General features: G+C 39.1%; 1 protein-coding gene across 5 annotated transcripts in view; it reads left to right on the top strand.

Moving 5' to 3' along the window:
• Positions 1-1,743: 1,743 nt before the first annotated feature.
• The window catches only part of RUFY2 (RUN and FYVE domain containing 2), a 42,530-nt gene continuing 16,587 nt past the window's right edge, over positions 1,744-27,686 (top strand). The window contains exons 1-13 of one of the 5 annotated variants that reach the window (XM_070432857.1): positions 1,744-1,834; positions 3,626-3,799; positions 8,705-8,822; positions 13,993-14,094; positions 16,310-16,433; positions 16,632-16,693; positions 17,459-17,524; positions 19,540-19,606; positions 21,038-21,139; positions 21,271-21,387; positions 22,866-23,033; positions 23,877-23,974; positions 26,409-26,528. In XM_070432857.1, the coding sequence (XP_070288958.1) occupies positions 1,831-1,834; positions 3,626-3,799; positions 8,705-8,822; positions 13,993-14,094; positions 16,310-16,433; positions 16,632-16,693; positions 17,459-17,524; positions 19,540-19,606; positions 21,038-21,139; positions 21,271-21,387; positions 22,866-23,033; positions 23,877-23,974; positions 26,409-26,528 (1,322 nt within the window). In that variant the 5' untranslated portion in view covers positions 1,744-1,830. The other 4 variants (XM_070432860.1, XM_070432859.1, XM_070432856.1 and 1 more) reach the window with 4 other exon arrangements.

Below are 27,686 nucleotides of genomic sequence, written 5' to 3'. Positions count from 1 at the left end.
TTTACTATGGTTGCAAATATCAAAAAATTTCTATATGTGACACAGCACTAGATTTAAGTTAGGGTTTTTCAAAATGCTGACACCGAGCTCAAAAGGTTCGCCATCACTGACCTAGAACAACCCAACATGGAAATTCTTCATGGACGTAGATTATGTTCAGCAAGTGAAACAAGTAACAAGTAACAAAATTCATAGTGTTATTCCATTTGTGAAAAGTTTACAAATAAACTACATTGTTTAAGGGCACATACTTGATTGGTAGTAACATACAGAAAAGCAAGAAATTGGCCCTAGCCGGTTCGGCTCAGTGGATAGAGCCTGGGCCTCCGGACGGAAAGGTCCCGGGGTTCAATTCCAGTCAAGGGCACAGGCCCGTGGTGAGGGCTCAATCCCCAGTAGTGGGTGTGCAGGAGGCAGCCGATCCATGATTCTCTCTTCACTGATATCCCTCTCTCTCCCACTCTCCCTTCCTCTCTGAAATCAATAAAAATATAATTAAGAAAAGCAAAGAAATTATTCTTTTAAAAGTCAGAATAGTATTGACCTCCAGGGGGATGGTGAGTGAGGGGGGCCTAGTGGCATTTCCCAGGGAGGATGCTCCCTCAATCCGGTGGTGGTTACCCAGCTGGTCATTTTATGATGATTCTTTAAACTGTGTATATGTTTTATACATTTTATCCATGTATGATCGCCTCACAATAAATAAAACTGAAACCCAAAAGCAGTAAAGAGGCATAACAGGGCTTGATAATGGCCAAAGCGATGACCAGAACACCTCGCCCCATTTTCACGAAACATCTCGGCCTGTTTCTAGCACCTGCTGATCTGAGGAACAGCACACCCTTCCAACCGGCCCAGCCTAACACAGGGTCATCACCACGACGCTGTTTCCTCTGCCTCAAACGAGAAGACACCTGTTTCCTTTCATTAGTAAAATCGTCCCTCATTGCTTTTTTCCATCATTTAAAAACGTTCAATTGTACTCGACATTCGATGTTATACTAGGGTCAGGCGTACAGCATAGAGGTTGGGCATTTATATAATCTAGAGGTGATCCTCTGTTAGCCTGGTCTCCTCGCTGCTTTTTTTTTTTTTAAATATATTTTATTGTTTTTTTTACAGAGGGGAAGGGAGAGGGATAGAGAGTTAGAAACATCGATCAGCTGCCTCCTGCACACCCCCCATTGGGGATGTGCCCGCAACCAAGGTACATGCCCCTGACCAGAATGGAACCGGACCCCTCAGTCCGCAGGCCGACGCTCTATCCACTGAGCCAGACCGGTTCGGCTATCCTCGCTGCTTTTTATAAGCCGCGCAGGTCCCGGTGGCCGCCGAGCCTCGGGCTGTCCGCACAGTGTCCGCACGACCTGCCGGCCGCTCCGGCTGCGGATTTCCCGGATCCCGCTGCTCCCCCGGAGCCCGTGGTGGTGACCGGGAGGCGGTGACCGGGAGGCACTCAGGTGCGGCCGGTGAGACGCAGCCGCCCCCGCGGGGGAAAACGTGCGCACGTGGCCCGCATCTGCGTGGACGCGCTCCCGCGGCGCGACCGGTCCCGCCCTCCGGCGCCCGCACCCGGACCCCTCCGCTCCGTTTCCGGTCCTTCCGGCGCCGCGGACGCCGCCGAGGGATCCGCGCAGGCGGCTTGTCTCCCGCGGCCGCAGGCTCCGCGGCCCCCGCCCCCTCGCGGCGCCGCGCCCCGCGTCCTCCCGCCGCCGGGAGCGCTGTGGGCCGCCCGGGCCTGGCGCTGACGCCGTGGCGGCCGCCGTGCGCCCGAGGGGAGCCGCTGGGGCCCCGGCTGTCCCCGCCCGAGACCGCGCCGCCGCCGCCGCCATGGGTAAGGGAGCGGCCGCTGGGTCCCGCGTCCGGGGCTGGAGGCCGCGGCCCGACCAGGAGGCCTGGGGGTGGTGGGCACCGAGGCCCCCGGGCCGGAACGGGGCCCGGAACCGGGCCTGGGGCTGGGCGGGGGCCGCCGGCGACTCGGGGCGCCCGGGGTCACCATGGCAACGCGCGGCCGCGCTGGTCCTCCCGTCCCCGCTCTGGGGCTGAGGTCGAGGGCTCTGGGTCCGACCGCTCCCGTGCGCGTGGACGGCCCGGCGGGGTCGCTGCCCGGTCGGGGGAGTTGGGGGCGAAGGCCCCCCAGATTTGGGGGTGGCCGGTGGGGGGAGGGGGCAGCGACGGCCGCAGCGCCCGGGTGAGCCCTCCGCAGGGGTCCTGGGGGCCCCGAGCCTGTGGACAGCCTGGTGGGGGGAGATGGGGAGGCAGGGAAGGGGCTCCCGGCCCGGCAAGATGCGGGGCCACGTCGGCGAGGCGGGGCGGGGCGGGGCGGGGCCGGCAGGGGGAGCGCTCCTCCGCGGCGGCCGCCGGCGCCCCGCACCGACCTGCCTCCCGCCGCCGTGAAGGGCCTTTGTCTGGGCGTCGCATCGGAGGGTGACGAGCGCTGCTGAGAACGAGGGAGACTTCCCATCGGTTCTGCGACACCCGGGGGTTCGTCCCCGGGGGAAGGGGGGTCCTGGCTCCGTGCCGGCTGGAGAGATGGTGCGGAGAGTCCGGCCTGCGGGCGGGGCCCGGGCCGGTGGGGCCGTGGGCGGCTCCTGCCTGAGGTCGGAGCAGGATGCGGGGTCCCTGGGAGCCCCGACTTCTGGTTCAGGGAAAAGGAAAAACGGGCGCTGGGTTGCCTCGGGCGGTGAACCTGTCAGCGGACGGGCCGCTTTGCCAGGTGCTTTATTTTTCCGCACTTGGCTTTTGCCATCGGTGTGCTGACCATACTCCCGCCCCGCACAGCAGTGATGAGAGTATGGATGGGGTAGCGTCTGAATTTCTGAGTAAGCTGGGAATACAGTTTGGGGGAAAGGAAAAAAATACCTTTTTGTCAACCGAAAATAGCCATTGGGATCAGTTGTGCGAAATGTCTCGGTTAACTTGTGATTCAGCCGAATCAGCTGTGCGCGGGAACCTGCCTGTGAAGTTGGACCCCGTTTTTATTTCCTCGGGGAAAAGGAAGGAGTCGTGCAACACAGGCCGAGAGTTGTAATGGAAAAAAAACAAGTTAAATGAGTGGAAATTGAGTGGCTTCCCCTGTATCCCCTTATTTCTCAGTGTGTTTTTATATACTTGTCATGGTTGTTCCTCGTGATACTGGAATCTTAGAATTTTAACTACCTTTTATTTTGTTGCCAATATAATTCTGAACTTTTTTTTATTTTTTTGCCTGGGAATTCATCTTTGGATGGTTCCTGCTAGCCACCTTTTGCACGAGACCCTTAAACATGTTGTCTATTAGTCTAAACTTATCTCTACAGAAATTCATAAAAAAAAACAAAGCAAAACAAAAGCTCATTCTCCCTGAAAAGGGGTACATTGAAAGTAAAACAAATACCAGAGACTAGCCAGTTTGCAGGGTCTTGGGGATAATTCATTAACTAGGACTGGCGTGGGCATGATAGAGTTCTCTAGCGCGTGTGAGAGAGACATAAAGAGAAGTTGTAGGTCAGTTAGGAAGACTAATTTGTCCACCAAGGAAACGCAAGCAGCCGTTGGTTTTATAGGGAAGGAAAGGGTTTGTACTAGTATATTGTTCAATGTCATGGCTTGCAAATGAAGTTGGACTCCTTTCTTGTGCTTTCAGCTACAAAAGACCCCACAGCCGTAGAGAGAGCGAACTTGTTAAACATGGCTAAACTGAGCATCAAAGGACTCATTGAATCTGCTCTCAGCTTTGGCCGCACTTTGGATTCTGACTATCCCCCCTTGCAGCAGTTCTTTGTTGTTATGGAACACTGTCTGAAACACGGTCTTAAAGGTATCATTTTTAAAAATTAATTAACTTTAAGATCATTTCCCCCTCCCCCAATCTTAAACATCCTTAGAAATGTGGTGGTTTTGAGGCCATAATTACTGTTACTTTATATTTTAAAATACTCGGTGGGTTGGTTTTGGGAGAAAATGTCCTACTGTTTTATGTTTTGAAATGGGTGGTCTTAGAAAATGCTTACTTGATTGTGTTTGGTTAAAAAGCATATTTAATTTTAAAAATTTTCAACATACCCTGAATTGGTTTCCATCTTCTAGGACAGTGATAGTGAACCTATGACACGCGTGTCAGAGGTGACACGTGAACTCATTTTTTGGGTTGATTTTTCTTTGTTAAATGGCATTTAAATATATAAAATAAATATCAAAAATATATATCTTTGTTTTACTATGGTTGCAAATATCAAAAAATTTCTATATGTGACACGGCACCAGAGTTAAGTTAGGGTTTTTCAAAATGCTGACACGCTGAGCTCAAAAGGTTCGCCATCACTGGTCTAGGACATTTATGGAATTATTTAAAAAATGATAAATTTGGTGATTCTGATATGAACTCTTCTTATTAGTTTGAGCCCTATTGAACAAATACATTAAAATAGTTGATTGCTGAGCCCTGCTGGCATGGCTCAGTGGTTGAGCATCGACCTATGAACCAGAGGTAACGGTTCGATTCCCATTCAGGGCACATGTCCAGGTTTCGTGCTTGATCCCAGTAGGGGGCTTGCAGGAGGCAGCTGATTAATGATTCTCTTTCATCATTGATGTTTCTATCTCTCCCTCTACTTTCCTCTCTGAAATCAATAAAAAATATATATAAAATAAAAAATTAAAATAGTTGATTGTTGAAATCTAAACCTCCTTAGTGCATGGGAGCATGTCTTCTGGATTGGGTTATTGTAGAAATGTGAGTGCTCCCTGAAAACAATTATAATAGTGAATATTCTTCTATACAGTTAATATTGAATAATGTGTGTAAAATATTTGTATTATATTTAGTTATTTAACATAGGTTGTGTAATACCAGTTCTTTCACTTGAAATAACTACTTGCCATGACCTTTGCGGTGGGGTTCAGGACCTGAAGGAGAGGCCAACACACAAATGAAAATACTATACAAGAAATATGGATTTAGAAGGCATTGTGGGCCAGGTGGAGCCTCTTTCTTGAAGACGCACACCTACTTCTGGCCTGGTCTATTTTTTTTTACTTGAATACACATTTGCGCTTTAGCAATGCATACATACAGGCTATCAAAGGTAACTTTTGGTAAACAGTAAAAGGATTATCAGGTTAGGGAATTGCCTTGAGCCACCACTATCTCAATAGACGAGGTGCTTAGCCGCAGCCCTGCTAATGCCCAAGGTCAGTGGTCGGCAAACTGCGGCTCGCGAGCCACATGTGGCTCTTTGGCCCCTTGAGTGTGGCCACGAAGTTTCAATCTACTGTACGTGCGCGCCCGCACGTGGTATTTTGTGGAAGAGCCACACTCAAAGGGCCGCAGTTTGCCGACCACTGTCCAAGGTCCATCGGCCTTCCGCGTTCCTTGGTGCATTGACAGTATTGGCAAGTGGTGACTTCCCACACTTCTAATAACAGTTGTTGACAGTTTTGGTCTTTAATTCATATTATCAGCATCTGTGTAGAGGGCTATATAAGTTATATTAAGGTGACTATTATAAAGCAAAAGAAGCTTGGTTTTTTGTTTATACTTGGAGCCTGAGTAGGTTAGGATGGCTTAGAAGTTCTGACTATGGTGCATGAAAGTGGGTTAATGTAAAAAGCAAAAGAGGATATTTATCTAAATATGGTTTTAATAAACTGAGAAGGAATCTTGGCACCAAAATTTGAGAAACCCTATGTGACATTATTAATGTACTCATTTCTTTTTCTTTAAAATTTTTATTAATTTATTTTTATTGAGATATAATTGACAAGTAGCATATTTCAGTTATACAACAAAATGATTTGATATTAGTATATGTTGTGAAATGATCACAAGTCTAGTTAACATCATCATATGTAGTTACAAGTTTTTTTCTTGTATTGAGAACTTTTAAGATTATTTTCTTAGCAACTTTCAAATATAATACAGTATTATTTATTTATTTATTTATTTAAATATATTTCTTTATTGATTTCAGAGAGGAAGGGAGAAGGAGAGAGATAGAAACATCAATGATGAGAGAGAATCATTGATTGGCTGCCTCCTGCACACCCCACACTGGGGATGGAGCCCGAAACCCAGGCATGTGCCCTTGGCCAGAATCGAACCCGGGACCCCTCAGTCCGCAGGCCAATGCTCTATCCACTGAGCCAAGCCGGCCAGGGCAATACAGTATTATTTAAGTTTATATATTTATTTTCCTCTTGTAGCTTATGTTTTGTATACATTGAAGAGAAGATTAAAAGCAGCAAAAGTCGGTCAGATTGGCAGCTAAGAGCAACTCATCAGGAAATACTCAAAAGGGTCTCCTATTAAAATGCAGCAACTTCTCATTATTGAGGTGGTTAGTCATATATATATTTTTAATTTTAAATTAAAAATTTTTTTCGATGTATAAATATATTTAATTTAAGGTGAGATGGCTTCTTTTTCCTGGAGTTCCTGGGGGAGAGTAATAGGCTTCTCTGCCCAAAGTAAAGATCTAAATTTAAATTTTTAAAAAATACTTTTATTGATTTCAGAGAGGAAGGGAGAGGGAGAGAGAGAGAAACATCAGTGATGAGAGAGAATCATTGATTGGCTGCCTTCTGCACGTACCACACTGGGGAATCGAGCCTGCAACCTGGGCATGTGTTCTGGGGAATCAAATCTTGACCTCCTGGTTCATAGGTAAATTGAGCCATGCTGCTTGGGCTATACTTCTTAAATGTGATCATCATATACACTTCTACACATACTGAAGGTCTAATTATGGTAATTCTTGTATACAATATAGTAGTGCTAACTATAGTCATCATAATATACATTACATCCCCATGATTTATTTGGCTCCTTCAGTCATTTTATCCACCCCTACCCTCTGCCTTTGGCAACCACCAGTCTCTTCTCTGTATCTATGAGTTTGTTTGTTTTTTAGCTTCCACTTTTTAATTAAAGGCTTATGATAATTTAAAAAATATGTCAATAGAGAAATCTACTCTTTTTGTACATGCATCAAATAACTTTTAGAAGCACATAGAGCAAAAACACAGTTTCCCTTCATTTTCCTCCCTAAAGGGAATTCTTGTCATTCTTCTAGCTCTTTCCTTTTGTTTCTTTTTTCTTTTACTCTAAATAGAGTTGCGCTATAAGTGTTATTCTGTGACTTCCCTTTTCTCCTCTCTTAAAAACAACAACAACAACATGATGGTATGCATGGTTTGGTGATGTGTCCATTTTGTAAGTGTCCTTATCACACTTGTAGTGGTCATATCCTGTTTCATCGTATATGTACACCATAACTTTTTAAAAAATATATATTTTATTGATTTTTTACAGAGAGGAAGGGAGAGGGATAAAAAGCTAGAAACATCGATGAGAGAGAAATATCGATCAGCTGCCTCCTGCACCCCACCCTCCCCCACTGGGGATGTGCCTGCAGCCAAGGTACATGCCCTTGACCAGAATAGAACCTGGGACCCTTCAGTCTGCAGGCCGACGCTCTGTCCACTGAGCCAAACTGGTTAGGGCACACCATAACTTTTTAAGTATTCTCCTCTTAATGTACACTTAGTTTCCAGTTTTTTACTATTAAAATTGTGCTGTAAGGTCATCTTTGGGTATATATGTTTGTGCACATGTGCTAGGATTTCTTTAGAATTCCTAGGTGTAGAATTACTGGGTCAAAATAAGCAAATGGCATCTATGAAGGTTTCACTAATTTATCAAATAACAGTGAATGTGTTTGTTTCCCCACATTTTTGCCTGTTCTTGATACTATCAGTCTTTTTGAAAAGTTCCTTTGTATTTTAAAAAATAGCAGAAACTTAGATTTTTATTTCCCCCCAACCTGCTGAAATGGAATTTGCCAAAAGATGGCCAAAATAATTAAATTTTAAACTCTTTTCTGAATTTATTTTCCTTTACTTCAAAGGATAACACGAGGCATGTCCTAATAGTCATGGGCTTATTTTGGTGAATCACTTTAAAGCTACTTTGTGCCGATTGATTTTTCTCCCCCAAGGAAAAGTTGCCTATCTTTGTGGTTGTCCACAGCTGGTGCATGTTATAGGCACAGGGGATCTGCAGGAGAGCTGGTCAGTCTTAAGAAAGAAATGGGCCGTAACTGGTTTAGCTCCGTGGATAGAGTGTCGGCCTGCGAACTGAAAGGTCCCAGGTTCGATTCCGGTCAAGGGCATGTACCTTGGTTGCGGCACATCCCCAGTAGGAGGTGTGCAGGAGGCAGCTGATCGATGTTTCTCTCTCATCGATGTTTCTAACTATCTCTCTGCCTTCCTCTCTGTAAAAAAATCAATAAAATATATTTTTTAGAAAGAAAGAAAGAAATGGATAGTGATTTCATGGTTTTATATTACGCAAACCTCAGAAGAAAATAAAAGGAAAAGTAAAGCCACAATTTTTACATGTATAAAAGTAAAGTGACTTTTGTCCTGGTTTACTTAATAAACTGATAAAGATCAGCCTTTATTTTGGTACTGGTAAATAATGAGCCCTTATTACAGTATTTTTTTTTTTCACCGTAATTACCTGCCTGCATATTTCTGATAAGGACAAATATCAGGATCCTGGTTAACAGGCTCTTCTTGATCAACAGGGCTGTGGTGATTAAAGAGGTAAGGTCTCTGAATAATTGTATGTTGTTAGAAATGTTGAAACTAAGTATTTCAAAGGAAGTTAGTACAGTTATATACATATGTTGAAGTCATATTCATCATGTTTTCTTTTTTTCAGTAAGAAAATCATTTTTGAGTTATAATAAAACTATCTGGGGTCCTTTGGAACTGGTGGAGAAGCTGTACCCAGAAGCAGAAGAAATAGGGGCCAGTGTCCGGGATTTACCTGGTCTTAAGTAAGGAATCTTATTACTTGCTCATTTCTAACCACAGAAGTGTATATATATATATTTTTTATTTTTAATATTTTTATTGATTTCAGAGAGAAAGAGAGAGGGAAAGAGAGAGGTAGAAACATCAATGATGAGAGAGAATCACTGATTGGCTGCCTCCTGCACGCCCCCCACTGGGGACCTAGCCCTGCAATCCAGGCATGTGCCCCTGACCGGAATTGAACCCAGGACCCTTCAGTCCGCAGGCTGACACTCTATCCACTGAGCCAAACTAGCCAGGCCACAGAAGTATATTTACTGTTCCTTAAAAGTACCTCACATTCTACTTCAGTGATGGCGAACCTATGACACGCGTGTCAGAGATGACACGCGAACTCATTGTTTTGGTTGCTTTTTCTTTGTTAAATGCCATTTAAATATATAAAAGAAATATCAAAAATATAAATCTTTGTTTTACTATGGTTGCAAATATAAAAAAATTTCTATATGTGACACGGCACCAGAGTAAGTTAGGGTTTTTCAAAATGCTGACACGCTGAGCTCAAAAGGTTCGCCATCACTGGTCTAGTTTATCTTCTCTTGGCCTTTTTTTTTTTTTTTTTTTTTTTTTAATATATTTTATTAATTTTTTACAGAGAGGAAGGGAGAGAGATAGAGAGTTTGAAACATCGATGAGAGAGAAACATCAATCAGCTGCCTCCTGCACACCTCCTACTGGGGATGTGGCCGCAACCCAGGTACATGCCCTTGACTGGAATCGAACCCGGGACCCTTCAGTCCGCAGGTCGACGCTCTATCCACTGAGCCAAACCGGTTTCGGCTTCTCTTGGCCTTAAATAGCTTTCTTCCATTCTCTCCTAATAAAATTCTGTTCAATCTTTATGGTTCATCTCAGATTTCATTTCTTTTATGGTTTTTCTTAGCCCTGTCAGTAAGAATTAACTGTTAAATACTCTAATCACTATAGTCATTCCTTATTATATCACTTACTGGAGGCCCAGTGCACAAAATTTGTGCACAAATACAGTCCCTAGGCCTGGCCTGCGATCAGGGTCATCTTCCCTGGCAGCCAGCCCTACCTCCCGCCGCCACCCACCCCTAGTTCCCTGTTCCCCATCGGGTGATCAGAGCCTGCCTGCTTGGGGAAGGGACCGAGAGGTTGGCCAGCAGGCCCCGATAGGGCAATCGGGGCCTGCGGGCTGGGGGCAGCTCCTGCATTGAGTGTCTGCCCCCTGGTGGTCAGTGCGCGCCATAGCGACCAATTGTTCTGCCGTTGGGTCAATTTGCATATTACCCTTTTATTATATAGGATTTTAGTTCAGCATTGTAATGCACGAAGTTGCAAGTCCTTTTAAGGTAGGATGTGTCAATTATGCATTTCTGTTTCCTGAGTGTTAAGCTATTTTGCAGTAATAGGCAGTCAGTCAGTAACAGTAACAGTTTGTTGGAGACTGATTAGGCTAAATCCAGGCAAAGGCTCAGGAGGTTCTGAGTTCTCAGATAAGCCATTTATGTAACACTAGAGGCCTGATGCACGAAATTTGTGCAAGGGGCTCCCCACGCCGTGGCGGCGGCTGACTCTGCCTTGGCCCCCGCTGCTGCAGCTTCGTCCAGAAGGATGTCTGGTCTAATTAGCATATTATGCTTTTATTATTATGGATAAGACATGTGCAAATTACTTTCTTTCTCTGAAAATTAGGACCTATAGGGTTCCCTGCCTGTTTCACTCGACAAATGTATATGAAATGTTCTAAAAGCTGAATATCCTAGCTAATAACTCACGATTGTTGACATTTTTGCAGTCATAAAGTGTTCTTAAGGCAAAGATCTTACACTTGTCATGATATGACTAAGATGTAAGAGCTCCCTTTAGTATATCTTAATTCTTGTAAATGAGATAACTTTTTTATGTTTAGCATTTCCTGTCACATCATCAGTTTGCTTTCTTTTAGACAGGTTTACAATTTAGGGTGATATGTTATAGGGAATATGGTAGTGTTTTCTGGCTATCACAATATCTAAGTGTTTACAAGTTATACTTAATCAAGTGATATACAGTAAGCAGCTACTATTAAGCACTGCATCAGGGTAATAAGATAATTATTTTACATGAATTATTTAGTGCTTAAATCAGTCTTCTAGGGTACAGATTATTATAATAAGTGTATAGATGTGAAAATAAAGGTTAGAGAAATAATAGTTAATAAATGGCAGAGTCAGGATTCAAACCCAATTTTTATTTTATTTTGTTTAAAAAAAATATTTTTATTGATTTCAGAGAGGAATGGAGAGGGAGAGAGATAGAATCATCAATGATGAGAGAATCATTGATCAGCTGCCTCCTGCACACCCCACACTGGGGATGGAGCCTGCAACCTGGGCATGTGCCCTGACCAGGAATCAAATCTCTTGGTTCATAGGTCAGTGCTCAACCACTGAACCACGCTGGCCAGGCTCAAACCCAGTTTTTAGAATTAAATAGCAAGTGATATTACATTTGATGTTTCTTATTTTTATTTATTTAAAAAAATTTACAGTTTTATTTTTCAATTGCAGTTTACATTCAGTACTATATTAGTTTCAGGTATGCAGCATAGTGACACATGATGTTGTGTTTTTTTTCTCTTAATGTATTTGTATTGTTTTCAGAGAGGAAGGGAGAGGGAGAGAGAGATAGAAACATCAATGATGAGAGAGAATCATTGATGGGCTGCCTCCTGCATACCTCCTACTGGAGATCGAGCCCGCTACCTGGGCATGTGCCCCTTACTGGAATTGAACCTGGGACCTTTCTGTCCACAGGCTGGCTCTCTATCCACTGAGCCAAACCTGCTAGGGCTGCTTTTTTATCTTTATAAATGATAGAACTTGGATAAGAGAGGTATGAGATTTAATATTTAAGGACAGTTGATTAAAAGAAACAATTGAAAAATAGCAAGAAGCCTGGTGCTTTCTCTCTAATTACCAGTGTGGCACCTTCTTAGCTTTGTTATGCTTTTTAAAAAAAGATATTTTTTTTGCCAAAACCGGTTTGGCTCAGTGGATAGAGCGTCGGCCTGCGGACTGAAAGATCCCGGGTTCGATCCAGGTCAAGGGCATGTACCTGGGTTGCGGGCACATCCCCCATGGGAGATGTGCAGGAGGCAGCTGGTCGATGTTTCTCTCCCATCGATGTTTCTAACTATCTATCTCTCTCCCTTCCTCTCTGTAAAAAATCAATAAAATATATTAAAAAAATAAATAAATAAAAATAAAAAAAGATGTTTTTATTGATTTTAGAAAGAGGAAGGGGGAAGGAGAGAGGGAGAGAGAGAGAGAGAGACATTGATGAGAAAGAATAATGTAAGACGGGAAACCATAAAAATACTAGAGGAATCCAAAGGCAACAAAATCTCAGACATATGCTGAAGCAATTTCTTCACCGATACAGCTTCTAGGGCATTGAAAACTAAAGAGAAAATAAACAAATGGGACTACATCAAAATAAAAAGCTTCTGCACAGCAAAAGAAACCATCAACAAAACAAGAAAGCCCACTGCATGGGAGAACATATTTGCCAATGTTATCACCAATAAGGGTTTAATCTCCAACATTTATAGGAACTCATACAACTTAACAAAAGGAAGGTAAACAATCCAATCAAAAAATGGGCAAAGGACCTAAATAAACACTTTTCAAAAGAGGACATTCAGAAAGCCAAGAGACATATGAAAACATGCTCAAAGCCACTAATCATCCGAGAGATGCAAATCAAAACAACAATGAGGTACCATCTCACACCTGTCAGAATGGCTATCATCAACAAATCAACAAACGACAAGTGCTGGAGAGGATGCGGAGAAAAGGGAACACTCGTGCACTGCTGGTGGGAATGCAGACTGGTGCAGCCACTATGGAAGACAATATGGAGTTTCCTCAAAAAGTTAAAAATGGAACTCCCATTTGACCCATTGATCCCACTGCTAGGACTATATCCCAAGAAACCAGAAACACCAACCAGAAAGGATATATGCATCCCTATGTTCATAGCAGCACAATTTACCATAGCAAAGATCTGGAAACAGCCTAAGTGCCCATCAGCAGATGAATGGATTAGAAAACTGTGATACATATACATAATGGAATACTATGCTGCTGTAAAAAAGAAGGAACTCTTACCATTTGCAACAGCATGGATGGAACTGGAGAGCATTATGCTAAGTGAAATAAGCCAGTCAGTGAAAGAAAAATACCACATGATCTCACTCATTTATGGATAATAAAGACCATTATAAACTGATGAACAAAAATAGATACAGAGGCAGAGCAGCATTAAACAGACTGTCAAACTACAGCAGGAAGGCTGGGGAGGGTTGGGGCGGGGCGGTAAGAGATCAACCAAAGAACTTGTATGCATGCATATAAGCATAACTAATGGACACAAGACACTGGAGGGTAGGGGAGGCTGGGGGAGAAAAAAAAAATATAAATAGTATTGTAATGATGGTGTCAGATGGGTACTAGACTTAATCAAGGGATCACTTCATATGTTATATAAGTTATATAAATGTCTAATGACTATGCTGTACACCTAAAATTAATACTCAATGTAAACTGTAACTGAAAAATAAAATTTTAAATAAATTAAAAACAAAACAAAAAAAAAACAAAACAAAGATCGGCTATCCCCTGCACACCCCCTACTGGGGATCAAGCCTGCAACCCGGGCATATGCCCTGACACGGAATTGAACCAGTGACTTCCTGGTGCATTGGACCGAAGCTCAACCGAGTCCTACCAGTCATGATAATTTACATTTGGCTACAGTGTTAATTATTTTTTGAAGGCATTATACTGCCTATTGATGTATTTTGCATATTCATTTTATAGAAGGCTAAGTCCATCTGAAAAAATATTTCTTGTAGAAATATTCTCACTTTTTAGAGAGTCATTTATCTCAAAGCTTTAAATGGTACCTGGACGTCCTATAGGTGCAAATTTACCTTAGAGATTTAAATAGCTCACAGGGATTGGTTTACATGCTCAAAGAAGCTAGTTTAAAACTATAGAAACTAAGACAAAACTATGATAAATTGCCTTTTTAAAAAATTAATGTACCTCAACAGAGGTAGAACATATGGTTTCTGTTCTTTGGGCTGGGACTATTTTCTTACCAGTTGGTTTTGCTTTTCAGGACCCCCCTGGGTCGTGCAAGAGCATGGCTTCGTTTAGCCCTCATGCAGAAAAAAATGGCTGATTATCTTCGTTGCTTAATTATTCAAAGGGATCTCTTGAGGTTAGTACCATTAAGTCATGTTCATTTTCATTTTTTATTTCATTGATATCCTGTCTCCCAAAAAGCATTAAAGATGTGAAAAAGGACTCGTAAAATACAAGATGGCATAAACACAGGGAGGAGCGAAACGAGTGAGAGAACCATGGTGGAGATGTAACATTGATTAGGAACTAGCTTAAAAAATGATAAGGGAGAAATTTATATTTCTAAGTTTCCTTTTTTTAAGCCTAATATACATCTTTTTTCTCAATTACAGTTAATTTTATGAATAAAAATATATAGTGAAATTTGGGGCTTTAATTCAAGGGATCTCTTTTTAGATCTTGAATATCCAACTACTGCTTTGACTGTATTGTGGGCTTTCTTTAAACTATCAGTTTAAATTGAAAGCCAAGTGCCTACGACAGACTTTCAAAGTAAGATAATCAGTTCTTAAAGGGAGTGGGGCCCATGGTAGCCCCTCAATTCACCCTTGTTCTTTTAGAGTGCTTGTCTGATGTTTGGGAGAATTTTGTCATTTTTGGTTTTACTTGTGACTCCAGTTCATCTTCGTTTTCCCATTTTGTAAATGAGAATGACTATACTTTAAGCACCTGCAATTTCTCAATAATATTCTGAAGTGATTAAATACTATACAAGGGACCTTAAAAATTTTTTTAAAAAAAATTTATTTTAGAAGAAGGGGGAGAGAGAGAGAGAGAGAGAGAGAGAGAGAGAGAGAGAGAGAGAGAGAGAAAGAGAAAGAGAAACATTGATTGGTTGCCTTTCCCAAGTGTCCCGACGAGGGATCAAACCTGCAACCAGGTATCGAACCTGCTACTTTTTGGTACAGTGCATGGATGATGCTCCAACCAAGTGAGCTACACCAGCCAGGGCTACATTGGACTTCTTGAGGAAGGCATGAGTCAGTGATAACTAGTTCTTTGAATATAAATTGTCAAATATTAGTGTTTTTTTAAAAAAAAACATTTTTATTGATTTCAGAGAGGAAGGGAGAGAGAAACATCAATGATGAGGGAGAATCATTGATCAGTTGCCTCCTGCATGCCACTCACCAGGGATCGAGCCAGCAACCCAGGCATGTGCCCTTGACCAGAATTGAATCCAGGGACCCTTCAGTCTGCAGGTCACCACTCTTATTCACTGAGCCAAACCAGCTAGGGCTCAAGTATTAGGGTGTTTTTAAAAAATATATCTTAATTAATTAATTTTTTAAATTGATTTCAGAGAGGAAGGGATAGGGAGAGAGAAAGAGAAACATCAGTGATGAGAGAGACTCATTGATTGACTGCGTCCTGCATACCCTCTATTGGGGATCAAGCCCACAACCCAGGCATGTGCCCTTGACCGGAATCCAACCTGGGACCCTTCAGTCCGCAGGCTGACGCTCTGTCCACTGATCAAAATTGGCTAGGGCTCAAGTATTAGTTTTTAAACTGTCTAGTTTCTTTCACAGATCTCTTATTTGAACATTTTTTTTAAGAATATAGATATCCATAGGTATCTTTTATTGGTTATTTATTAAGAACATTTGCAATACACATTTCAAATGCACTGACTTGAACATGGGTTTTGAAATGTTTCATATATTCATTTCCTTATCTTAGTCTTTCTCCCAAGGGTCTTATATCCTAGAATTGAAAATTCATCTCTAATAAAAAGTGTTGTAATCATATCAGTAACAGTCTTTTGAGAGTTGCAAACATTCTAGGCCTCAATGATGCCTCTTTTTCTTTTGATCTCTCTCTGCTTTTCTTCTCTCACTCAGAATTTCTTTTTCAATTTTTTTAAAAAATATATTTTATTGATTTTTTACAGAGAGGAAGGGAGAGAGATAGAGAGTTAGAAACATCGATGAGAGAGAAACCGATCAGCTGCCTCCTGCACATCTCCCACTGGGGATGTGCCCGCAACCAAGGTACATGCCCTTGACCGGAATCGAACCTGGGACCCTTTAGTTCGCAGGCTGACGCTCTGTCTACTGAGCCAAACCGGTTTCGGCTCTTTTTCAATTTTGTATCCTTCAGTTTGTCTTTTATGTTTTCTGCATAGACATTTAAATTTCAAAAATTTTAAATTATCCACATATAGAAAGGCTAATTTGAAGATACCTAATATTTTTGGTTCCATGTTTGTAATTAGGTGCTGAGATTTTAAATTTTAGTTTTTGAAATAAATTTGTGATTTACGGTTTTTATTATTTTAATTTTCACAGTGAATTCTATGAATATCATGCACTAATGATGGAAGAAGAAGGAGCAGTAATTGTTGGGCTACTGGTTGGCCTGAATGTGATAGATGCTAATCTGTGTGTAAAGGGAGAGGATTTAGACTCACAAGTAAGTAGAAGTGACTAGTACCCAATGCAGAGTGTTTGCAGTTTGCACTGCTCTGCTTTGATACAGGTCTTACTCTATAAGTTGTAAACAGTGCTGTTAAACAGTAAAGGAAAATTAAGAATGAAATTTATTTGTATGTTAAAGGTACATCTGATATTTCTCCCCTTTAAATAGAAATAACTTTATTTATAAATTCAGGTTGGAGTGATTGATTTTTCCATGTATTTAAAGAATGAAGATGATATTGGAAATAAAGAAAGGTATGATTTCCATAAGTTACTTCACATGTATTTTTTTATGTAGCTCTTTATAATCAGTATGAGGTCCATCTATTTATCATGTGGTTTTTATTTCCTTTATTTGTGTGTATTTCCTGCTTTGTTTAGTTTTCACTCCATTTGTAAGCTTTACTAAGCAAAAACCACTTGGAAGGAGGCTTTAGTATGATGTGTAACTTCTGGTTTACATGTTAATAGTTAATAGACCTATTTTAATAGTTAGCTGTGTTTTGTGATAAAAGAGATGAAAGCTTATTCACAAGCTTACATATGCTGGTTTATTTCAAGAGCTAATTGTGTTTGTTTGTTTATTTAAATTGTGTTTAAATTTAAAATATACTTCTACTAAAAAGGGAAGATAATTATGTAATATAATAGAGGTGCTAATTATTGCTATGGCAGTCATAATATATAAATGTATCGAAGTAACATGTTGTATGCCTTAAATTTACAGTGTTATATATCAATATATTTTAATAAAAAATAAACCATAATGATGCAAAATTTTAAAAAAATATACTAATGATATTGTTAAGTATAGTATTAGCAAGTAATTTATTTAACAAAGATTATAGTTATTTAGTACACAGTTTACTACTACATGATTATGAAGATTCTTGAATTTTACTTTAAAGGCAAAATAATGTTTTACCATTATGACTTTACAATTTAAATGATATAGATATTATTTTTGGCACCCAATAAATACCTTTCCAATTAGCACAAAACTACTTTTCTCCCCTCTAGGAATGTTCAAATAGCTGCCATATTAGACCAGAAGAATTATGTTGAAGAATTAAATAGACAACTGAAGTAAGTATTATGGATACTTGGAGTACTTAGTACATTTATGACTATTGTGTTAGGGTCCCCCTCTTTTCAGGCCAGCTTAACCCTATTCCCTCTACACATCTTTGAGAAGGGGTTGAGGAGACATAGAAAATCTAAATTAAGTATATAGAGAATTATTGGAGAGAATTCATTTTCAGTAGAAAATAAGTCAGACTTTAAATAATCTTCAGAGGATTCAAAAAAATAGAATTTCTTACTTATCCCTATACCCTTAAAATAAAGGCTAGCCCTGGCTGGTTTTGCTCAGTGGATAGAGCATCAGCCTGTGGACTGAAGGGCCCCGGGTTCCCTTCTAGTCAAGGGCACATGCCTGGGTTGTGGGCTGGATCCCCAGTAGGGGGCGTGCAGGAGGCAGCCAATCAGTGATTCTCTCTCATCATTGATGTTTCCATCTCTTTCTCCCTCTCCCTTCCTCTCTGAAATCAATAAAAATATATTTAAAATAAATAAGTAAATAAAGGCTAGATAGGGTGGAAGTTTATATCATTTTGATGGTTCAAAAATTTATTGAAACTGTCAGTTAATACTCAATCTGGGAAGAATGTCTGAGATCTATTTGTATGTCTAATCCCATATAATAAAACCCTAATATGCAAATTGACTGACTGGTGGAACGACCTTCGGAATGACTGGTTGCTATGATGTGCACTGACCACCAGGGGCAGACGCTCTGACTGGTAGGTTAGCTTGCTGCTGGGGTCCAGCCAATTGGGACTGAGCGAGATAGGCTGGACACGCCCTGGAGCCCTCCTGCCGTCCCTCCCTGGCTGGCCAACCTCTCACGTCTCTCCCCAACTCTGATTGTGCACTGATGGGGTCCCTCAGACTGGCCTGCAATCCGGGACTCTCTTGCAATCCGGGACCCCTTGGGGGATGTCAGAGAGCCGGTTTCGGCCTGCAGGCCAGACCAAGGGACCCCATTGGTGCACGAATTCGTGCACCTGGCCTCTAGTTTAATATAAATAGAAAAACAATTTTCTTGTTTCACATCTAAACTAAAATGCCAATAGTTGTTTCTGAGGCTGGTATAAAATTTTTTGAATCTATTGTAGATTTTTACTATAATGTATACAGCATGTTACATTTTATTAGAGAAAGTTTGAAATGGTAAAATCAAGCAGGACTTGAAAATTAGATTCAGTAAAAGGTATAATAATGCCTAGCCTTGATGGATTTAAACAAAAATATAAAAAACAAGTTTTTTCATGTAGTGGAACTTGATTTTTGACTATATCCTTGAAAGATGAGGTGTTTGCTTAGCTTCAGGCTGATTGGGTACCTGATATTAGGTATCTCATTTGCATTTCTCAAAAATGAGTGATTTTGGGGGTCTTTAAGTTATTATGAAAGTGGAGAGAGGAAATAGAATGGGGCTTCTGTTGATGAATACTGTTTATAAGTGTCATTAAAGTTTATCTTTTAAAAAATAATTTTAAATTTAGTTTTAATAAGAGTTATCTTTTTTTTATATTTTATTGATTTTTTATAGAGAAGAAGGGAGAGGGATAGAGAGTTAGGAACATCAATGAGAGAGAAACATCGATCAGCTGCCTCCTGCACGCCCCCTACTGGGGATGTGCCTGCAACCAAGGTACATGCCCTTGACCAGAATCGAACCTGGGACCCTTCAGTACCCAGGCTGACGCTCTATCCACTGAGCCAAACCGGTTAGGGCAATAATAGTTATCTTTATGTGGAATTTCCATTCCTAAATAGTATAAGTAACATGTAAAAGGGACCCTAAGAAGACAAAAATGAGCAGCATCAATTGAAATTTTAATAGAAATATATTGATTCTTTTGCTACAGTCTTTATTGTTCTAGTTAAATCAAGTTATTCTGACTTAATGAAATTTCCCACACTAAAAAATTCAGACAGGGCAGGTGGTGAATGTCATTCAACATAGAATCCAGGATCACGTACTTTTTCTTGCCTTTGTGAGTTTGAATGAGTTTTTTCTTCATTAATTTCAGCAGCACAGTCAGCAGTCTCCATTCAAGAGTTGATTCGTTGGAAAAGTCAAATACTAAGCTGATTGAAGAGGTATTGTCATCACAGTGCTAGTATTTGTGATCCTTTTTCATGTTCAGTATGATTGTATTAATAAGCACACACACATTTTCATTGTGATTGAGGCGTTTGAGAGAAACCACATATCTCAGGTGAATCTGAATTGTTTCGAGATACTCAACTTCTAGAAGTGAGCTTCAGAGATGAAACTCATACACACCCTTCTGTAAAGAAGCTGTGCTGCTCATTTTAAAATCTGGATGACCTGAATTTAGATGGTGCATATTTTTTATGTATTAAAAACATTTCATTGTTTTTCTAATTAGAAAGTAGTTTTGGTACATATAGAATACTTCACCTATAAAATTACCTACTAAAATGATACTCTCCCTCTTGTTCCACTAGTCAGATTACTTACTTTTCAAGCATGATCATATTCACCATTTCTCCACCCTCTCATCTGTAAAATTCATCCCACGTGCTCCAGTTTTCTGCATTTTCAAAGTGGCTATCTGGTGGTCCAAGAACGAGAAATTTATCTTAGCTCTTTTTTAAATACTATTTTTATATAACTTTAAAAAATATCTATCAAACCATAGATGTATTGCTTTATATTTTCAGAATTATTTCGGATAGAGGAAGAAGTCTGTTATTTTATTAGTGCTATTTTCCATATGAATTGAAATTATTTTTTAAAAAACTTGCCCAATTTTTTTCAAACCAGGGAACACATGGTTGTTTGCATGTCTGCAGTTAAGAATGCATCTTTGTTTTGATAGTTTGGGATTATTAGAAAGACCTGCTCACTGGTTTGTGCCTCTTCTTGGCCTTAGGCACTCTGTGACGTTCAAGTTGTATCCTTGATAAATTATTCAGAAATTTACTTGTGAGCCAACATTGTGGAGTGGCCCCTGCTTCCCTTTCCTTGGATCCTTCTTTTTATTCTGGGCCTCAGAGCAAAGCCACTTAGTTATTCATGTTTAATTCTGATGATGAGAGCTGACTCATACTGGCCCTGGTCACTCAGTGTGCCATGTTTCACAGGGTATCCTATTTGGTTATCATGAATGTCATTTTCAATGATAGTGAAACTTTTTTTCCTTATAGATATTTCTGTCTTTACACAAGTCTTTACAAAGTTTAGTTGTTTAACACATAATTCTTTATATGCTTACTTAGGCACTTTTTATTCAGGGCATATTGTAAACCAGATAAGCATAGTATATTTCAATTGACATAATATATATTGACTAACAAAAGGAAATAGTAGAAATTAGTAAATTTCTTTCATTGGTATCTTGGGATAATAGGGGCACATTTTTCTTATGAAAGTTTTTGTAGCTGTGAGATTTTCACTAGCTTTAGGATTTTATTTTCTATTATTGATAGCTGTGAACATAACCTGTAAAGCAAGTATAAATAAAGCTGTTTAAATTTTTTTCTTGCCCGTTTCATAATTTTTAGTTAGCAATAGCAAAGAATAATATCATTAAACTTCAAGAAGAAAATCATCAATTACGAAGTGAGAATAAGTTGATTTTAATGAAAACACAGCAGCACTTAGAGGTAAGTAAAGACAGATTGCAAACAGACTGTCTTGTGTCAGAAATTGTTACTTTTTGGGACTTTGGTATAGACTGCATATTTCTGTGCTGTATTAACAATAGTGGTTATAGAATAAAAAGTTTTCTTCCTAGGTTACCAAAGTGGATGTGGAAACTGAGCTTCAAACATACAAGCATTCTCGGCAGGGGCTAGATGAAATGTACAGTGAAGCCAGAAAGCAGCTTCGAGATGAATCTCAGCTACGACAGGTAGGATACATTAAAGTTATATGAGTGTATTAATAACAGTTATTATTACTGATATTATTTACCCTTAAGCAAGCACTACTTAAAATCTCTTTCAGCCTGATTTTCCTCAGTGGAATAGCAATCAATCTCATTCCCTTAATCCCCTCAAATTCTTTAAGTTCCCATTGTATCTGTGTTTTTTAAACAGTGTTTTTAAACTGTTACAGCCTGTGTTTGTGAAATAGATAGATTGTGACCAGCATTACAAAAAAGGAAACAGAATAAAATGACATATTCAAATTTTAGTAAAATCATATTTAAAATTAACTTATTTTTACCTTTTTAAATTATGAAATACAATACCTACAGAAAAATACAAATGTATAGCTTAATGGGTTATAATGTAAATACCTGTATAACTACCTCCCAGGTCAAGAAGAGAGTATTGTCAGCTTTTTCATCCCTTTTGCTATTTGTCTTTAATATTAGGAAACATCTTTTCCTTTTGGTGTAAAATTCTTTGAGAAAAAATTTTGAGTTATCTTGGCTTTCACTTATATGGACTGCTTCATTTTTCTGTCTAAGGAAAGTCAATACTGAGATTATGAGGCAAAAAATATTCGTGAGCCAGTAGAATAGTAATAATTGACAGAGTGTAGGAAGTTCTTTTCATTTTAGCAAAATATTTATTTATTGATTATATATAGAGAGAAGGGCAGAGAGAGACAAAGAAAAACATCAATTTGTTGTTCCACTTTATCTATGCATCCATTGGTTGCTTCCTGTATGTGCCCTGACCAGCAATCGAATCTGTAACCTTGGTGTATTAGGATGATGCTCTAACCAACTGAGCTACCAAGCCAGGGCTGCATTTGAAAATATTTACAATGTTGTTCTAGGGCCTGATTTATTCCCTTTAGTGGGGCTTATAACTCAAAAGGAGTAGTCTACATATTGAAACTTTTTTTGTTGTTAATCCTCACTCGAGGATATTTTTTAATTGATTCTTTGGAGAGAGTGGAATGGAGGGGGAGAAACAGAGAGAAACATCAATGTGAGAGAGACACATCGACTGCTTGCCTCCCGCATGTGCTCCAACCGGGGCCAGGGATCAAGCCTGCAACCAAGGAACGTGCCCTTGACCAGAATCGAACCAAGACCCTTCAGTCCCTGGGTCTGTCCACTGAACTGGCTAGGGCTAGAACTTGTATTTTTTAATCCTCACCCAAGGATATGTTTTTTTATTGATTTTAGAGAGAGGAAAGGAGAGACACAGAGAGAGAAACATCGATGTGGAAGAGAAGGTTGGATTGGTTGCTTCCCATATGCACCCCGACTGAGGATTGAACCCTAAACCTTTTTGGTGCCAGGACACTCCAACCAATTGATCCCCTGGCCAGGGCTGAATAGTAGCTCTTTCTTGGTCTCATTAACTGTTGTGTATCTGACTTTTGACATCTTGAAGTGGCATCTGAATTGAGGATATATTGCAATTACAGGATGTGGAGAATGAGTTAGCTGTACAAGTTAGTATGAAGCATGAGATTGAACTTGCCATGAAATTGTTGGAGAAAGATATCCATGAGAAACAAGATACTTTGATAGGCCTTAGACAACAACTAGAGGAAGTTAAAGCAATTAACATAGAGATGTACCAAAAGTTGCAGGTAAGGAATGTTTTTAAATTCTTGGAATTTCTCGTTATATAAATTGAAAATGAATATTTGTATACAAGGTTTGATTTAAAGCAATGAGGTTTGTTTTATTTCTAAATGGAAGCTTAAGAAATGTAGCAATGAAAAAAGTATCAAAAAACTAAAAAACAAAATCACCTATCTGAATTTGTTTTTTAATGCTGAAAGGTTAACAGCATGAAGGTTAAATCTTTTGGGAAAACTCAATCTAAATATGCAAGACATTTTTGTGAACTTTTAAAAAAATATATATTTTTATTGATTTCAGAGAGGAAGGGAGAGGGAGGGAGAGAGATAGGAGCATCAGTGATGACAGAGAATCACACTGGAGATTGAGCCCATAACCCTGTCATGTGTCCGGACTGGGAATCAAACCCCCTGACCTCCTGGTTCATAGGTCAATGCTCAACCACTGAGCCACACAGGCTGAGCTTTGTGAACTTCTTTATACAGTACAGTCCTGAGAAAGATTTGATTGAAATGCTTTACTATGATTGTGAATTCTCTAATAAAGTGACATTTTTGTTAAGTAGACTAGTTACCAAAATCCCTTTACAATTTAATTTGAAAAATAGTGTATGTTACAGGGCTCATCCTGTTGTCTTCCAAAAACATTGAAGGCTGTTTCCTTTTCCTTTACTATATTTTAAATGAAGACTGGTAGTACTACTGCTTAGTATCATAGGAGTATTTTAATCTGTAAATTAACTCTGCTCATTTCAAAGTAAGAGTCCCATAGCAGAATGGTATATAAAACTTACAAATATTCAGGGTTAAAAATCAAAACCACTATAGCTTTTATGTTTTTCTAAATAGGGTTCAGAAGATAGTTTGCAAGAAAAAAATGAAATAATTGCCCGACTAGAAGAAAAAACCAATAAAATTACTGTAGCCATGAGGCAGCTGGAACAAAGGTACAGCATTTCCAGTCTTAGTTTCTTTTTTCCTTTCTTTCTCCCCCTATTCTTTATTCAACTCTGACATCTGCCACAAAAAAAAAAAAAAAACATTAGGAAAATTTAGATTAGGACATGTTTTTCTTTTAGCCCAGCAGAATTTTCCCTTTTTTGTTTTGGTTGTTGCATGGAATCAAGTTGTTTTATATGAAGCTGATTCTTTGGAACTTGCCATTTTATATGTATATATTTTAAAGGCCTAATATCAGCGATTTCATGTGGTTCAATCTATTACATTACATAAAACAAATACACAAACAGAAACCTCGAAAAAATGTAAAGTGAACAAAATTCATGGTGAAATCGTTCCTGATTGGTTTCCATGCATATTGGTTGTCATATCCTTTGTCATTCACCATCTCTATCTGAAATCAGGCTTTCTGAGTTGACAGTTGAGTTGTGTTTTCTTTGAGGTAGGCTCCTTAACTCAACCCAAGAGATAATTTTGTTTAAACTTGTTTTATATTGGCATTTTTCACTTTTATTGTTGGAAAATGTAATGTATTTCCATTGACCTGTCATGTTGGTGTCAACATATGTCTTATCATTGCTTTCTTTGAATCTACTTATGAAAAACATAACTATTAATGCTTTATTGACATGAATATTCTTTTATTGACATCCTCTTTCTTCTTTTTTCTTTTTTTGTTTTCTTTATCCCCATTTTTACATTTTGGACATCTTTATTACCTTTTTCTGTCTTTGATTTCTGTCCATTCCATTATGAAGTGACAATGATTTGTTAACTCAAACTAGGACAATTGCAATGTCATTGGTGAAATGTGCCAGCAGTGACACTCAGGACCAGTACAAGCTGGTCAAAGATATATCTTTCTAAAAACCACTGCATTTAAATAGATTAAAAGAGAATCAACAATTTTACAGTATATTAAATAGAAAAGAATTTATGCTATTAAGTCTTCTAAAAGGGTGTTAGGGACCCTGTACACTTCTTGATCAGCTGCTGTGTTAATACACTGCTATAAAGCAGAGTGGCTGCACTTGGATTTCCAAAACACATCCTTAGACCCTGTGCACAAGGGCTGATTTTGAGTATTGACCTTTGGAGGTCAGGATTTTCAAATGCAGTTTTATCTTTTTTGCTATTTTTTGGTGGAAAAATATAAAAATTTAGTTTAAAAATAAGTTAATCTTTAGTTTCACAATGTGTTGGCACAGATTCACACCCTCCTACCCCCACTATTGCCCCCTTCCTTGCCTGATGGCTCTTTTACTAATTTTAAAATATGTTTAAAATAGTTTATAACCCAGATTGGCCATCATCTTGTGCTTTAGCTCCTCAAGTTTTTAGTTCCCCTGAGCACTCTTCTGTGATAGCACAGCTTCATGGCCTACCTCACGCTGACTTTTCTTTTAGTTTCTATAACATTATGAAAACACTTGTGTCCCCTACCCCCCACCTTGATATTTTAAATTTAGAGATAACTGGAATATTACTCTCTTTTCCTTAGAAGTAGCATTCATACTTCTGAAATATGTGAGGTTTCCCCATTGGTATGGTTTTAAGGAAGAAAAGAAGAGGCAATATTTTTGGTTAGTTGAATAGAAATTTCTCTTAGGATTCTCTAAAAGGAATTAATGTCTCTTGAATATTTGGTAGATGTTCTCTTATAAATATGTTGAAGCTACATATAAGAAATCCTAGATTATGTAGGAGTCAGGGAGTGGAGCTAAGCACAGGGAGAAGCAATGCCTTACAAATAAAAACAAAAAATGGAAATCACATTTTTAGCCAATTTTTAAAATGCAATGATGAGGATCAAAAATAATCTCTAGAGAATGTTGCCAACAAGTACTAAATTCTTTTAAATCTTAAAACAAACACACATATATATACAGCTTTGGTATAATTTAGTAAATACGTAATGATCCTATGGGGCGGACTAAACTATTATTTGAAGTAATTGCAGGTCTTTGCTCTTGGCCTTGTTAGCACACTTGATTCCTGGTATCCACATCAACATAATATATAACAATGCGGCTTCTTCACCTACTACAGACATAAGTACTATGCTTTTCATGGTTTGTAAAAAGACAGTAACACACCTAATATACTTTGACAGTTGATTCATTATGCTCTACAAAAGTGGTAAAGGCTGTATTGCTTTGCATTTGTTAATTATAAACAAGAAATAAAACAAATTTGAAGATAGTATTCTGGGCATATTATATGTTATATTGAAAAAATCACAAAACAATTTTTAGACATTGTGTGGCTCTTTCACGTTTGAGTTTGTGAGTTTCCCCCCCAAACTTTGTTTTCATTTAGAAATGTTTCTATTTCCCCATTTTTCTTTTATTTGTCTTCTTCACCCTTTTACACCCTAGTTCTAGCCTCAGTTTTACCCAAAGTTGATTTGAATTACACCAGATTGCAGCAAGCAGAGAAGGCGCAACTGGAAGCTGAAGATGAAGATAAGAAATATCTACAAGAATGTCACAGTAAATCCGACAGTCTGCAGAAACAAATCTCTCAAAAGGAGAAACAGCTGTGAGTATTTAGCTCTTGGAAAAAATATTTGTATTAATGTAATTTCCATGCACCCCTCTTTCTTTTGCACCTGTGGTAAAATATATTTTCATTTATTTAATGATGCCAGCTGGATTGTAGCGTTCTTAAAAAAAATTAGATAACATACTTATGATTAAAACTTGGTTTTTACTACCTTTATTGCTTATAGAGCGCTTTCAACTGTATTGCTCTTTTTGCTCAAGGAGAGTTTTATTCTTTCTGTTGTTGTTTAATATTAATCTGATGGCCATTGTGTTTCTAGATTCTAAGTATAATAGGCCTTTATAACTCCAAGGAACATCTATTATCAAAGAACATGATGTTTTCTGAGAACATTTTTATGAGTACTTCATATGATAGGTCTGTATATAGCTAAGTAAGAAGGATGTCAGTATATGTCATTGAGTTGAAAAAAAAAAGTTGCAGACAGTATGCTATGCGTATTATCCTATTTTTTATAAAATTAAAACTGCATATGTGTATACTTACATATACATAGAAAAGAGTTTATAAAGAATACAGATTCTGGGATTGACAGGGATATTTTAATTTTACTTTATAAACATTATTATTTCTCCCCAGCAAATATATATTACTTTTGTTATTAAAAAAACAACAGCCCTAACCGATTTGGCTCAGTGGATAGAGCGTCGGCCTGCGGACTGAAGGGTCCCATGTTCGATTCCAGTCAAGGGCATGTACCTTGGTTGCGGGCACATTCCCTGTAGGGGGTGTGCAGGAGGCAGCTAATCGATGTTTCTGTCTCATCAATGTTTCTAACTCTCTCTCTTTTCCTCTCCCTTTCTCTCTGTAAAAAATCAATAAAATATATTTTAGAAAACCACAAAAAACAACAGTAGAAAGTAGTTATATATTATGTGTAACATATCATTAAACAAGACCACATATCACGTTTGATACATAACTGCTAAGCAGTCTTACGATCTGTTGGTTGAAATGTTAAGTTCTTCTCTGTTCTGACTGATTTTCTCTCTAGCACAGCAGTTCTCAACCTGTGGGTCGTGACCCCTTTGGCGGTCGAACGACCCTTTCACAGGGGTCGCCTAAGACCATCCTGCATATCAGATATTTACATTACGATTCATAACAGTAGCAACATTACAGTTATGAAGTAAC

This window comes from Myotis yumanensis, unplaced genomic scaffold (assembly GCF_028538775.1).
Source record: "Myotis yumanensis isolate MYYU_CA2020_CCGP unplaced genomic scaffold, mMyoYum1.0.hap1 SCAF_13, whole genome shotgun sequence".
NCBI classification, from domain to species: Eukaryota; Metazoa; Chordata; class Mammalia; order Chiroptera; family Vespertilionidae; genus Myotis; species Myotis yumanensis.
This window is presented reverse-complemented; position numbering and strand designations above follow the sequence as displayed.